The 15,147-nt window shown below is 47.0% G+C and overlaps 1 protein-coding gene across 1 annotated transcript in view; it reads left to right on the top strand.

The window, feature by feature from the left end:
• The window catches only part of VAT1L (vesicle amine transport 1 like), a 160,180-nt gene extending 148,436 nt beyond the window's left edge, over positions 1-11,744 (top strand). The window contains exons 8-9 of the mRNA XM_047792222.1: positions 7,410-7,493; positions 11,454-11,744. Of these exons, the coding sequence (XP_047648178.1) occupies positions 7,410-7,493; positions 11,454-11,552 (183 nt within the window). The 3' untranslated portion in view covers positions 11,553-11,744. The remainder of the gene's footprint in view (positions 1-7,409; positions 7,494-11,453) is intronic.
• The last annotated feature ends 3,403 nt before the right edge of the window (positions 11,745-15,147 follow it).

Here is a 15,147-nt window from a genome sequence, read left to right as displayed (position 1 = left end):
TTGGGAAGATCAGGGAGAACGTCTCTGAAGCAGTGAGACTCAAGCTGAGATGTAAAGAAGGAGTAGGATGTTGCTAAGACAAGAGGCAGAGAGGACCATTCCAAGCAGGGGGAGCAGAGTGTGAAAGGAGGGGCTTCCGAGAAGCTGGTGGCCATGAGGACAGAGCGAAAGGGACCGTGGAACCCCCCCCCCATCAGAGGTGGTGTCTTCGGTTGACACTTCACAAACTTGTGTTAAAGGTTTGTGACATACATCTTCTTGTTACACCCGAGCTTCCCTTAAGAATGAAACTGACCATATGGACTAAGCCTCTCTCCTGGCTTAGTTTTTGAGAAGGTTACTGAGAAATTATTATACATCAAATCTGAAATGAGTCATTTAATTGCTCTTCAGAGATAGCCTTTGCAAGATATTTATCTAAAATTTGTAATTACTTCAATAGAGAATATGCAATTACCAAAAATACATACTACTGTACATTTTTACAACAGCATTGTTCTTCAAAATAATCCGTGTTTAATGATTTTTTTTGGGGGGGGGTCTTTTTGTCTTTTTAGGGCCGCACCCACGGCACATGGAGGCTCCCAGGCTAGGGGTCTAATCAGAGCTGTAGCCACCAGCCTACGCCAGAGCCACAGCAATGCTAGATCCGAGCTGTGTCTGTGACCTACAGCACAGCTCATGGCAACGCCGGATCCTTAACCCACTGAGCAAGACCAGGGATCAAACCCACAACCTCAGGGTTCCTAGTCGAATTCATTTTTGCTGTGCCACGACTGGAACTCCTAATGATTATTCTCCATTGAGCCTGTACTCTGCTTTCCATAGCAAGTTACTATGAAATATCAACTTTGCACATAACAAAATAAACTGTATAATTACTTGAGAAAAAAAAGAAAGAAAATGAATGTGGGACAAGAGGCTGGGAAGGTTGACTGGGGCTGTTGGTACCACAGTTCAAAGGGTTGGCAAGGATGCAGGTGCCCACAGTAAATCAGACCGACCCAGACTATCAGTTGCCTTCTACCTGATTGGTCAGTGGCTTCACACTTGCGCAGTGAGGGTTAACAGTGCTTGGTCTTTGCTGGGGGTGTCATTTAACATTTCCCAATATTCGATTTCCTTTTGAAGGGTGTGAGAGGCACAGATTCATTAGGTGCAAATGATATCACCTAATAACCCAAGCATTTGGCTTGTGCCATGAATAGACATAAGCCTAGCCACCTAAAGTGGGGAAAAAAAAATAAAGATGGATTATTCCACGGATCTCTGTGCCTTAATTTAGACGATAAATTAAAAGCTCTGAGAAAGAAGAAATGAATAATACTGTAATTAAGAAGCACATCTACCAAAGTCGTCTCTGGAAGATGACTCATTAACACTGTTCATCTTTGGGAGGGATGCTTAATATCCAAAATGCGTGTTGGGGAGTTCTCTTGAGGTGCATCGGGTTAAGGATCCAGTGCTGTCACTGCAGCAGCTCTGGTCACTGCTGTGGCTCAGGTTCGATCCCTGGCCCGGGAACTTCCACATGCCTCAGGTGCAGGCAAAACACAGTGGATGTTGAAAAGTAACACATTCATTGCAAGTAGACTTGGACTCTGGAATTTCTATGTTCTGTCAATTTAGCTGCGGGAGTCCAGCGTGAGTGAACCCGAGACTTTGATCTACATGGAAAAGTGACTGAGAGAGGAAAACATCAGGGACCATGGATTGAGCCACTGGGAAGGCAGAGAAAAGATTCAGACACAACCTCTTTTTGGATTTGATGCAAGTGGGTCTTGGCAGTAATGCAGGGCATGGATTGGGGTGGGCATTTAAGGAGCCGCTCACTCTCAGGGTCATTCAAACGGTGGTTAAGCACCCAAGAGTGAGGGCCTCCTTAAATTTTGCACCCTAATCACCTCTCTTGCCTCCTCCTGGTTCTGGGCTATTAAGTTCAAAGGAAGGAAACAGTAAGTTGCTATTTTGAGAGAATTATCTGCTTGACCAGAGAACAGCCAATGAGGATGGACAAAGAGAAATTTTTAAGGGGCCATTGGTAGGAACTCTAGTTTAGAAGAAGTAAGGAATACTCAGAGAGTGAGCAAGAGGGAAGGGAAAAAAGCCAGACTGTACAATCTGTCTCAAGCAAGCACAGCCCTTTTTCTCTGGGTACTTAAGTGATTGTCTTTTTAGGGACACACCCATGGCATATGGAAGTTCCCAGGCTAAGGGTTGAATCAGAGCTGCAGCTGCAGGATTACACCACAGCCACAGCCACGTTGGATCCAAGCTGCGTCCGTGTCCTACACTGCAGCTCACGCCAAGGCCGTATCCTTAACCCACTGAGCGAGGCCAGGGATCGAACCCGCATCTTCATGGATACTAGCTGGGTTCTTAACCCAGTGAGCCATAATGGGGAATGCCCTGTCTGACAGAATTGTAATGTGACTTTTAAATTTTTTTGTAGCCACAGTCAGAAAAGCAGCAATAGCTGAAATTAATTTCAATCATACGTTTTCATTAATCCCGTGTATTTAAAATGCTATCATTTCAATACGATAAGATTGTTAAGGAGATGGTTCGCATTCTTTTTCATTATGATTAAGTCTTTGAAGTGGGCTGTGTGATTTCATACCCCAGGGTTGGGACCAGCCAGGGTTCAAGTGGCTGGCTTGCGGCCACTGTATCAGGCAACGCCGGGTCCACCAGACTTTTCAGTGCAATGGGGAAAGCTTCCAAGCAGAAGAGTGCCTTAGGAAAATCTCTCTGGCAGCCACAAGGGAGACCAGTAGCTTTCTGGTTGCTGTCACCATCATCTTCTGGGCACTGTCACCTGCCCAGGCGCCCAAGTTTATAAACTGGTAACTTGGGAGCCAAATTCCTCTTTTCAGACTTGATCCTTTGACAGTGTTATTGGAGGAAGCTTTGGGGGTACAGATCGCAGAGCCCCATCCTGGGTGTTTCCAGATTCCTGAAAAGGGCAAGCGTGGCCTCTCTCAGTTCCCACGTGGCTCCCACACCACTCAGACAGGGCCCTGTGACAGACCCCTGAGATCTGCCATCTTTGGGTCCCTCCTCCATTGAAACTGTGATGCCAAAACTCACCGAGAGGCTTGAGGTACAGATAAGAATGAAGCGACCTATTAAGATGCCTCACGCTGGGCCTCATTAAGAATTGATCAAAAAATGGTAGTTGCTTTCTCTTTAAGAGTTGTCATAAAAGGCTTTTCACATCCCCAAGAACAGCCCAAGAGCTCAGAAACTCAAACAGCATGACTGGGCATCAGATTTCTAACCCTTTCTGCACCCCCCACAGAAGGAACTTCAAGGAGTCAGTTCATTTCAGAAAGAAACATCCCCAAAATATGCAGCTTAGAGCCAGCCCCTCAGGGAACTTCTTTCTAGCATCACACTAAGCTTTAACTGCTAAGAAGACAGCTTTTCAGTTTCTCTGGTCTCTACCTTATTGGAGAAGCAGTTTAAAAACTATTCCTACTCTCCAAGGAATTTCCAGGTGCTTGATGACTTGGTAGGGCCATAAACAACTGCATTCTGGGAAGCCATTATGTGAGAATCAAAGGAAGCAGCACTGTCTGGGAGAAACTGGGAAAAAGCATCATTTTTTTAAAGTTATTATGTCTATTTTTTTTAATTACAGGATAGTTGATTTACAGTGTTTCTTCAATTTCTGTTATACAGCAAAGTGACCCAATCACACACAGTTCCCTCTGCTGTGCAGTAGGACCCCATTGCCCATCCCGTCCGAACGTAACAGTTTTCCTGATTCACTAACCCCAAACTCCCCGTCCATTCCACCCCCTACCCCCGCCTGGCAACCACAAGTCTGTGACCTGTTTCTATTTTGTAGATAAGATCATCTGTGCCGTATTTTAGATTCCATATATAAGTGATATCAGATGGTATTTGCCTTTCTCTTTCAGACTTACTTCACTTAGTATGAGAATCTCTCGGTCCATCCATGTTGTTCTTTTTTATAGCTGAGTAGTATTCCATTGTATATATGTACCACCTCTTCTTTATTATATTTTTTATGATTTTTTCCATTATAGTTGATTTACAGTGTTCTGTCAATTTCTACTGTACAGAAAAATGACCCAGTTTTATATATATATATAGACACATATATATATTCTTTTTCTCACATTCTCCTCCATCATGTTCCATCACAAGTGACCAGATATAGTTCCCTGTGCTATACTGCAGGATCTCATGGCTCATCCACGCCAAATGAAACAGCTTGCATCTATTAACCCCAACTCCCAGTCCATCTCACTCCCTCCCCCTCTCCTTTGGCGACCACAAGTCTGTTCTCCATGTCCATGAGTTTGTTTCTTTTCTGTGGAAAGGTTCATTTGTGCCATATATTAGATTCCAGATACAAGTGATATCATACAGTATTTGTCTTTCTCTTTCTGACTTACTTCACTGAGTATGAGAGCCTCTAGTTCCATTCATGTTGCTACAAATGGCATTATTTTGTTCTTTTTTATGGCTGAGTAGTATTCCACTGTGTATATGTACCAGATCTTCTTAATCCATTCATCTGTCATTGGACATTTAGATTGTTTCCATGTCTTGACTATTGTGAATAGTCCCACAATGAACATATGAATGCATGTATCTTTTTTAAGGAAAGTTTTGTCCAGATATATACCCAAGAGTGGGATTGCTGGGTCACATGGTAGTTCTATATTTAGTTTTCTGAGGTATCACCATACTGTTTTCCATAGTGCTTGTACCAATTTACATTTCCACCAAGAGTAAAGGAGGATACCTTTTTCTCCACACCCTCTCCAGCATTCGTTACTTGTTGACTTGTTAAAAAAAAAAAAGCATTAGTTTTTTAACTCTGACAAATCTGAGTTTGAAGCAAAATTCTGTTACCAAAGGAAAGGTAATCTTTGGAAAACTGCTCATATCTATGAGCATCAAGGCACTGATCTGTAAAATGGGTATAATATTTATCTGGCAATGTAAGAATTACATATTCAAGGTATGAATGCATTAGTTATCTCTTGCTGCATAACTAATGATCCTTAAAACTTCTTGGCTTAAAACACCATTTGCGATCTCAGTTTCTGTGGGTGAGGAATCTGAGCAGGGCTTAGCTGGGTTCTTTGACACAGGGTCTTTCCCAAGGCTGTGGTCTCATTCCAAAGCTTGAGTGGGGAAGGATCTGCTTCCACGCTCTCTCATTGGCTGTTGGCGGGATTCAGTGCCTAGGTGTCAGTTCCTCATTGGCTGTTGGCTGGAGTTCCCCCTCCGTTCCTTGTCATGTGGACCTCTCCATAGGGCAGCCCACAACATGGCACCTTGTGTCATCAGAACAGGAAGGCAAGAAGAGTCAGAGAAAGAGAGAGACTGCGAGAAGTCACAGTCTTGTATGACCAAATCCTGGAAGTGACAGCCTATCACTGTGTTCTGTTGGTTGCAAGCAAGTTGCTAGGTCCAGCTCAGATGCACAGGGAAGGAATCACACACAGGTTTCAGTACCAGGAGGTGGCTGAAACCCGTTTAAGAAGCTGTCTGCCATGATATTTAAAGATCCTCAGTCAATAGCAGCTGTTGTTTTGACCAAATACGAAGGCACCCGGAAAGCCATGTTCACCAGAGAAATTGAAGAAATCTCCTGCATTACATTTCAGGGTCAGGAAATTTAACCAGCCCATGACACAATCAGTCTCCAAGAGGTTGATTCTAACCAACACTAGGTTAAACAAAGACCGCATTTAAAGATAGGTTTGATTTATAACATGTCACCAAAACAACAATGTTTGGACATTAGGACTAAAAGGCACCTGTTTCCACTACGTAATGTTTTATCATATATTCCAATCCCTTTCTAGTTATTTTAGGATGCCCATGTTTTTATGGGGATGAAAATAACAATATGCTACTCGATTTTCTCATTTAACAATATTATAAAGGCATTTAATCCTACTCTGCATTCTTTATTGTTAGCACTTTAATAGCTACATAACATTTCCACCCAGTAGATAAATGTACTTAACTAATCCCTTATTCTATGATATATAAGTTGCTTCAATGTTTTGCCGTTAAAAGCAATGCTGTGATTGAGTGTCTTGTGTGTGGTAAGCTTTTTTCTCTGTAATTTGAATTATGTCTCTAGGATAAAGTCCCAGAAAAGCAATTAGAATACGTTACATTTTAATGGCTCTGTCAAGTTTTTATTCAAATGAGAAGATGGCTTTGCTTTTTATGTAAGCAAACACCATTCCATCCGCCCCAAACTAAGTTCTTCAAAGGCAGACACCCTAGCTTACTTAAAATTTTTTAAACCATAGCCTCTAGCCCATAAGCAGCACTTAGGGAATATTTGTGGACTGAAATGAGTGCATAACAAAAATATTTAAAAACCTGAGGCTTCAGTAAAAAACATTTCAACTAGGAGTTCTCTGGTGGCGCAGCGGGTTAAGGACCCGGCATTGGCACTTCAGTGGCTTGGGTCCCTGCTGTGGCATGCGCTGGATGGCTAGCCCAGGAACTTCCACATGCCACAGGCGTGCACCCATACCTTCCACCACCGCCCGCAAATATTTCGACTAGATCTTTTTTTTTTTCTTTTAAGTCAAGAGATGTTGCGTTTCCATGTAGATATCACTAAGTGGTGTGGAAGACACTGTGCAAGCACTGGCATTGTTCCCGCTTCCTTATTTTATTTAATCCTCACAGCACCCCCTAGAGGTCATTCTCCATACAGCAACCGAATGAAAGGCTCAAAGCTTAAACCCGATTACATCTGCACATTTGCTTTATTTAGAGGGACGCAGGAGGCAGCTAAGTACTTGTCTGACAAGCTCCCCTCATTGGCAAGGAAACAAAAGGTACTCTTCCACTGGGTAAAATATTACATCTGCGGAAACTTCTACTTAAAAGGAAACAAAATTTCCAGGAACCATGGGAATTTTCCTCAAAGTAGTTCAACCTGTGTAATGGATCATTTTAAGCAAACTACGACTCAGGGTTATATAACATTTAGATAAGCAGGGCAAAAATGACCCTCGAAAAAATAATTTCATTGGTCAAAATTTACTCTGGCTAAAGTGCCCTGCCACTCTGCAGCGTGTAACTCTTGGAACTCCACAGGACCCGCCTCCCGTTGCTGGCTTTTTGTTGTTGTTGTTCATCTTTTTATTTCAGGAGCTATCGTTCTCATTTTCAGACCCAGGAGGTCAAATTGCTTGCATAAAATCAGAGAGCCAGAGTGACAACCCGAATTTACTTGCACGCGCCATTGGAAACCATCCCCAGCTTAGCTGCTAAACTTGAACCGCAGCGCCCCCTGGTGGGCAGAGGGTGGCTTGGCTTTTCCAGGCCCTCTTTTTCACTTGGGTGCCATCTCACCTAAACAGCGCTTCTGTTTTTCTCTCCCTCTCTCTCAGGTGAAGGAGGCCATGCAGCGGATCCACGACCGAGGCAATATCGGCAAATTAATTCTGGATGTAGAAAAGACCCCGACTCCACTGGTGAGTCAAAAGCAGAGGGATCTGTTCAGTTCAAGATCAGAGTCCAGCAGGTGCAGGCACAAGGGGGGGCAGGTGGCGTGGACGGAAGTGCAGACAGGGGTCCGCCGGCCAGGGCTGGCGGAGGAAACCAGAGGTAACCAAATGAATGCCCAAGTGAGGGACTGGTCACAAAGGGGATGAACACTAAGGAGGAAAGGAAAATGCTTGGGGGAGAACGTTTCAAGAGCAATCTGACTGTAGTCAGGAGACGACGGAAACCACGCCCCACGTCTCTTACACCTGCTCACTCTTGGCTGCCACGAGTGGGAGGGATTCCTGATAAAACAGCATAAGTTCACATTCAGATACCCAAAGGAATGACGCCGTCTGCTTCCGAGATGCCCCCCGATGGTTCCGTCCCTTTGGTTTTCTTTTATCAGGATGATACCCTTCCATGCAGGAACCCCACCTGGAGTGAAGCATGTCACACTCACATCCCAGACACTCCTGCAAGGGTCTCTTGAGGGGGCTCTGCAGTGTGGCAGTCTCCACACAGACTTACACCAAACTGCCCGGATCCAGAGCCCAGCGCTGAGCCCCTGTGCATGACCTGGGCAATTTCCTTTGCCTTTCTGGCTTCAGCCTCCCATGTCTGCAAGCCGGAGACTGAGACATTCTCATAAGCCCATTAAAATGGCATGCATAAAACACTGTCTCAAACATACAAAGTTCTAGGAAAGATTTAACCAAGAAAATACTTAGGAAGGGTGTTTTGGTTTGTTTTCTTGCATGTGTAGTCTCGAAGTTGCATCAGTGGTTGATAAAAGAACTCAAATCCTAGGATGTTGTAGTCCAATGAGTGTATTTGCTTTTTTGTGTGTGTTTTTGTTTTAGGGCTGCACCCGCAGCATATGTAGGTTCCCAGGCTAGGGGTCGAATCCCAGCCTACTCCACAGCCACAGCAACACAGGATCCGAGCCAAGTCTGCGACCTACACCGCAGCTCACAGCAATGCCAGATCCTTAACTCACTGCGCAAGGCCAGGGATCGAACCTACATCAGATACTACTCAGGTTGTTAACCACTGAGCCATGATGGGAACGCCAATGAGTGTATTTTCAATGTGTGGCTTTTGTAACTAGGATGTGGTCTGGGTATGACGGCCGTTTTAGGGAATGAAGGACGATTTAACGAGAGGATATTTTCAATGTGTTACTAGTAACCATATCAATATGGTTTTTAAAATGTTTACTAAGTTCAGGAGTGGACCAGCAAATATTTGAAGACAGATGAGGGATCAGGGTTAGGCTAGGATCCCAGGTTTTCTGGGCATCTGTGTTCTGTTCTTTAAACACATGACCAAGTCTATTGCAGCTGCATCAACAGAGGGGGTGTCTAGAGCCCTCCCAGATGGCTTGTTGCTTTCAAGCAGAAAATAGCTGGTCCTGGCTTCCTGCATGTCCATCACACATGAGGTCCTGCTGGGCTGTTTGACCATAGCAGGATTCTCAACAGAGCAAGACCTGAAAAGCCACCTTTCGGAGAGAGGGCCCAGGCCCTTCCTTGGCATATGTCGTTGTTCTTGTTCCTGAGTATCAGGAGTGCTTTTACCCCCTGGGACCTAGAGATGATGCAGAATGGGCCAATTAGATCTGTGGTACTTGGAGTGTCTCCTGGTGGGAGGGGCCTCATCCCATCTAGATGGAGATCAGACTTGAAGGAGAGAGAGCAGATGGTCAAGGTCATTTCAAGGGCTAGGACCAAACGCGAGAGGACACAGCACATGGTCAACGGGAACCTGTTACTCCCTACTCGGTAGGTATTGGCAAGCGGGCAGCAAGAGGCTCCCACAGGCACCTTCTCCTATCAGAAGGGCCCTGAATCCCTGAATCTGCCCAGCTGAACCCACTGCAGGGCACACGCCCTCCTCTGGAAACTCGTTGGGCTTTGAGACATGGGGCAGCCTGCTGGCAGAAGGTCATTGCTGCTCATGGCTCTGGATGTGGACTTGCCGGGAGGCCCTGAGAGCATCTCTTACACATGGGGCCTTCTCTTGTTGAGGCTGGACCAGAGCAGAGCTGGGCTCATCTCATAATGCCTATGGGGTCAGAGCAGCCATGGGGCTGCTTCCTCTAGACCCCACGGCCTCAGGGGCAGCCCTGCCCTGGTCCTGGCCATCTCACCGGTGCCCTGGAGAACAATGATGACCTCCGCAGACTGCTGACCTCTGCGGCCCCACAACTTCTTAATTCCATCACTAGTCTTCCTGTGCGCTGCCACAGAACAGAACTAATGGCAATAGTTACAACTATGGCTACTGTACGGTTGTTGAGGAAAGGGGGGGATGGGCATGAGTCACCGGGTATCTTGGTGGATATGGAATATATGCTAATAAGGGAGAGCTCTCACAATTATGCATTCATTATTCTGAAAGTATGCACTGCATACCTAGTATGTGTCAGGCACTGAACCAGTTGCAGAGGACAAATCTGGAAGGAAGCAGGAGACCAGGTCATCACCCTTGTTGATACAGTTCCCATGGTGGAGCAGGTGGCCATCAGTCAACAAGCCACCCATACATGGGGCACTGCAGCTCTGGGTCTGTGCCACAAAGAAGGGCTCACAACAGGGGGGCTGCTCCCCTCAGGGAAGTCTGGGAAGGTTTCTTTGAGGATGTGGCTTAGAGCTAAAGGGAAAGCAGGCACTGAGCAGACAGGAGGGTGGAAGGCTGGTGCTCCAGGGAGAAGCCTGTGCAGCTGCTGGGAGGGGAAGGTCCAGTTCCAGGTCAGACCACGTGGTGGTGGTGGGGGTGGGGGTGCTGAGATTCAAGGGCTGATTCCGGTTTGTATGAGGAAGTGGTAAGAGCAGGCAGGGAGGGACCTAGGTTAGGGGGATCGGGGGTTCCGGATAAATGACCAAGATCAGGATCCAGGAACAAGAAATCTAAGGCATCGTTCATAAAGGAGCTGAACATGCATAGGACTAGGATGGTTTGAACGTATATGTTTGCAATGTCATGTGCTCAGTGATTTGCCAGGTGCTCCAAACACACCATTTCCCTTTGTTTCACTTGGTTCTCACGAGAACTTTATAAGGCAGATGGGTTTATCCCCATTGCAATGATGCAGGAAATGGAGACAGAGAGGTGTGACAGGTGTGCCAGGTGCTGGTGATGATAGGTAGGTAGATGGATGGAGGGATGAAGGATGGGTGGATGAGTGGATAGACAGACAGACAGACAGACAGACAGATCGGCAGAACTAGAAAGAATCCACATCTTCACAGAAAGGACATTCCAGCGGGGGAATGTAGACAGCAGAGCAGATAAACACACATTTGTTACTACTAGCCTTCTGGCTTGTAAGAAGTGACAGCGGCAGGATTTGAACCCTGGCCAGCCTGTGCGGTGGATGCTGTCAAGGGCCTGCCCATGCCCCTTGGCACTCCTGTTGCCCTGCATGCTGGTGGTGTCCTGCTGGCTCCTACCCCTCTCTGCCTGTGAGCCTCCTCTGGCCATGGGAGATGCTAGGGCTACACACAGGATGGGCCAGAATGCCAGGGAGATAACCCACCTGAAGTGCTCCCTGCCTTGTCATTACTGTGGGGCAATCGAGATGTGTGTCCCTCACTGCCTCCCAGTGGGCCCAGCAAGACAGAGCCCCAGTTGCTCATGGCAGGAGCAGGGGCTAAAGATTCATACATCCTGTGCCCGCTTCTTCACCTTTCTCGTCTCCTTCCCTTCCTCCTGACCAGTGCCTCCCGGGCGCATCTTCCCAGTTCCCAAAACCTGTGCTCAATGCTATCTCAGAGTCTTCCTGGGGTACCCAACATAAGTCAGCTGGGACCATACTTTCTTCCTGGGGAGGCAGGTGACCTAACGCTCAGCCCTGGAAGAAGTCCTTTCCACAGGGTTCCAGCAGATGCTCAGAGCAGGTAGGAGACAGATGGCGGAGCCCTCTAAAGAGTCCTCTTGAATTACAGATGGCCAATGACAGCACGGAGACCAGCGAGGCAGGCGAAGAGGAGGAGGACCACGAGGGGGACGGCGAGAACAAAGAGAGGATGCCCTTTATCCAGTAAGCCCCGGACCCAGGCAGGAGGCTGTGAAGGATGCTCTGGAGGAAGAGGAGCCGGCTGAGAAAACTCTCCCGTGCCCCCGTGAACAAATGCTGTAGTCCAGTGCGTGTTGTGTTTGTCTGCAGTCAGCTGAGCTAAAAAGCTGTTGATCACTGTTGTTTCTGAAATTAAGTGCCAAGCCCACCCCGTGCAGTATTACGTCCCTCCCCACTCTGTGTGTTTCCCTGCCCCCGCCCCATTTCCAAACCATCCATCCTTGGGTCCTCTACAGTTCTAGAACAGCCTTGCAAACTCATCCCAGGCCACAGGTCGAATGCTTAAGAGACCAACCAGGGGCAAAGACAGGATTGGACTGAAAGGTGTGATCAGGGAGCGCCATCTAGGTCCTAGAACTTTTTGCTGCCAGCCACCCAGGCTCCCAACAAGAGCACCTGCCAATTTGGCTGGCAGAAAGAGAGCAGGCCAGGAGGTGGTGCCATGAGCCAGTAAGTTTAAGATCTCTTCAAGGAGTCCTTTCCTTCTTCCCATTGAAGAGGCAACCTCCTGACATTCATTTGTTTCATGGTCGAAAGGCTTCAGCCATCCTTCTCTCATCCTCTGATGCTTGATCCCTTCGCTGGTTCTTAACCATAAACATAGGGAAAGCAGTGTGGATTTTTCAGGGTAGAAGATGGGTCAACAGCAGAAGTGTGAGGACCAGCCACAGAGGTTCCGCCTCTGAAACCACATCTCATGAGCAGGCTCCTCTCTCCGCCTTATGTATTTCAGTTGAATGTTAGGAAAAGGAGTTCCCGTCGTGGCGCAGTGGTTAACGAATCTGACTAGGAACCATGAGGTTGTAGGTTCGATCCCTGCCCTTGCTCAGTGGGTTAACGATCCGGCGTTGCCGTGAGCTGTGGTGTGGGTTGCAGACGCGGCTCGGATCCCGCGTTGCTGTGGCTCTGGCGTAGGCCGGTGGCTACAGCTCTGATTGGACCCCTAGCCTGGGAACCTCCATGTGCCACAGGAGCGGCCCAAGAAATGGCAAAAAGACAAAAAAAGAATTAGGAAAACTCACCAGGAGTGGGATTATTTCAGAAGTCAGTATTGAGGCTTGCCTGTGTTCGTGCCATGCCATTGCCATGGCGGATGAGGCTAGTTTCGTTTCCTGGTACAGAACAGCCACCCGCACCTTGGACTCCCCCAAAGACCTCCTTTGGAGACCATACTGGGGGGGGGGGGAGAAATCAGCGAGTACCTCTTTTTCTTGCCAAAGCACGTTCCAACCAGTAACAGACTCTAGTGATACAAAAGGCTGATGTGTCGTAGCTGAGGCCGAATGCACGCTCCTCTCCTCTGAGATCTCAAATTATGGTGCAGACTTTTTGCAGGGCCCTGCTTGTTGGGAATCAGGGACCAAACTACTTGCTGGCATCCCTGTGATTAACTTTCCGGCTCCCACACCCCGCCCCTGTCCCACGTGACATGACTTGAGGTGACCAGTTCCTCTGGAGGAAGAAAACAAGGCTCAGAGTCTCCACGGGGGAGTGGGTGGGGGGTGGGGGGTGGCGTGGGGTCTCTCATCCTCTCCTTCCGGTGTTGCTGTCCCAGAGGGTGGACGCCATCACTCACCAACGAAGCCAGAGACTCAACTGCACTCTGGATGATCTCCGAGGGTTCCTACGTTGCCCAGTCTCTCCACCAGTGAGCCCTAGGGTAGACCCCCCCCCCCCACTTCCCCCAGGGATGGCAGTGAACGCATTTCAGCGATTGCTTCTTTTCCTCCCTCAGTCCGTTGGTAACAAATGTCACCCCATCACCCGTGTTCTGTTGTTTCCTATCCTAAGCTTGTGCTGATGACGGATGTGTGCCAGGTATGTATCTGAAGGAGGTGTCTCCTCACTGTGAAGGTGCATATGAGCCGTGAAGACAGAGCAAAGCGTGTCTGCAAGGAAGACACCGACCTGAGGGTCTCTTCCTAGTCCGGGACTCGCCAGCATTCCACTGCTGGGCCATTTAGAAAGACCATGTGCAGGCTATACACACCCTACCCACACACACCCCCAACACTTTCACTAAAGGCTGTATTATTGGTCATGTTTCTCCCATAACCAAGCGGCCAATGAGGTTCTTAAGAAGAACTGCTAGCCAAGTGACATTCCTGGTGAGCTGGACAGAGACGGCATTTTTTAGGGCTGGGGGAACAAAAGACCCACTAGGCACATCAGGGCTCTTCTCCAGGGGAGAGGGAAGGCTCCATTCCGAATCCAGCTGACCTTCGTGATGTCCAGAGGATGAGCGTGAGAAGACATTCTTCTCCAAATCTGTTTTTTCAGCGATAAGGTGAAGACAATACTCTTAAGTTAGGCTGAATGGTCCAAGAAAACCCTGTGTCTCCTTAGGATGCAGAAGTAGAAGACACACTAGAGTCTGACCAATAAGATCAACTTAGGCCATGAAGAATAGGGAAAAAAAATAAAATGTCCAAATTAACCCTTCAACACATTCTCCTTTGAAGCATCGTCTTTGCTGTCACGTGGCTGGTTTTCTGAGGGAAGGGTCCAAAGTGTCTCAGGTTGCCTTAAAGGAACTGTGAAGGCTTCTCTGTAACTTCAGCTTGATGGGAGTGAACGGAAACATTGTCTCATGTATTTGTGGCTTTAGAGCTTTTGTTATATTGTGCCTACAAAGCAAATTATGTTTACATAAAAAATATAAATAAAGTATTCAGCATAGCATAACCTCGCCTGGCATAAGTTCCCTCACATCAGCAGGTGTGGGGAAAGCAGCCCCATTCTTAAAATGCAAGAAATGGGCGACGACAAAAGAAAAGAGAAAACACAGGTCATGGACAAACCTTCAGAGGAGAAACTAAAGGCTACGTAGCGAAAATAGGAGTTGAGATGAAACGATATTCTGGAGTTCCCGCTGTGGCACAGTGGGTTAAGAATCCAACTGCAGCAGCTTGGGTCCCTGCGGAAGTGCTCCATCTACAGCCCAGTGCAGTGAGTTAAAGGATCCAGTGTGGCTGCAGCTGCATCTCATATTCAATCCCTGGCCTGGGAACTTCCATATGCTGCAGGTGCAGCCATAAAATGAATACATAAATAAATAATAAAAAGCCATTCAACTTCCCTCAAGCAAGAAAGTGACATCACTAAATGAAAGAACCGTTAAAGACATCATATAATAATGATCATTATAAAGTATTTTTTATGAGATACCCACTATGCTATTAAAATATATATATTTATTCATATATATATATATAAACTCTCTTTCCCTCCTAATAGCCCTGAGAGATGGCGTTAATCATTACACCCATTTTGTAGATGACAAGACTGAAGACTGAGGTCTTGCACGAAGATCACACAGCTAGTAAGTGATGGAACCAGGATTTGAAGCCAAGCCAGAATCCATGCTGTTAACTGCCCCATCATGCTGCTTCTTGGCTTAAATAAGGGTAACAGACAATGCACTTCAAATGACCATCTCCTGCTCACTAGAAACTGTCCAGGGATTCTCTTTCCTCTCATTTCAAGGATATGTTTGTCAACTTGTTTTGCTTTGTAGCAAATAATATGCACAAGAAACTTGCTGGGTTTTTGGTTTGTATTTT

The sequence above is a fragment of the Phacochoerus africanus genome, chromosome 8, assembly GCF_016906955.1.
Source record: "Phacochoerus africanus isolate WHEZ1 chromosome 8, ROS_Pafr_v1, whole genome shotgun sequence".
In the NCBI taxonomy this organism is placed as follows: Eukaryota; Metazoa; Chordata; class Mammalia; order Artiodactyla; family Suidae; genus Phacochoerus; species Phacochoerus africanus.
This window is presented reverse-complemented; position numbering and strand designations above follow the sequence as displayed.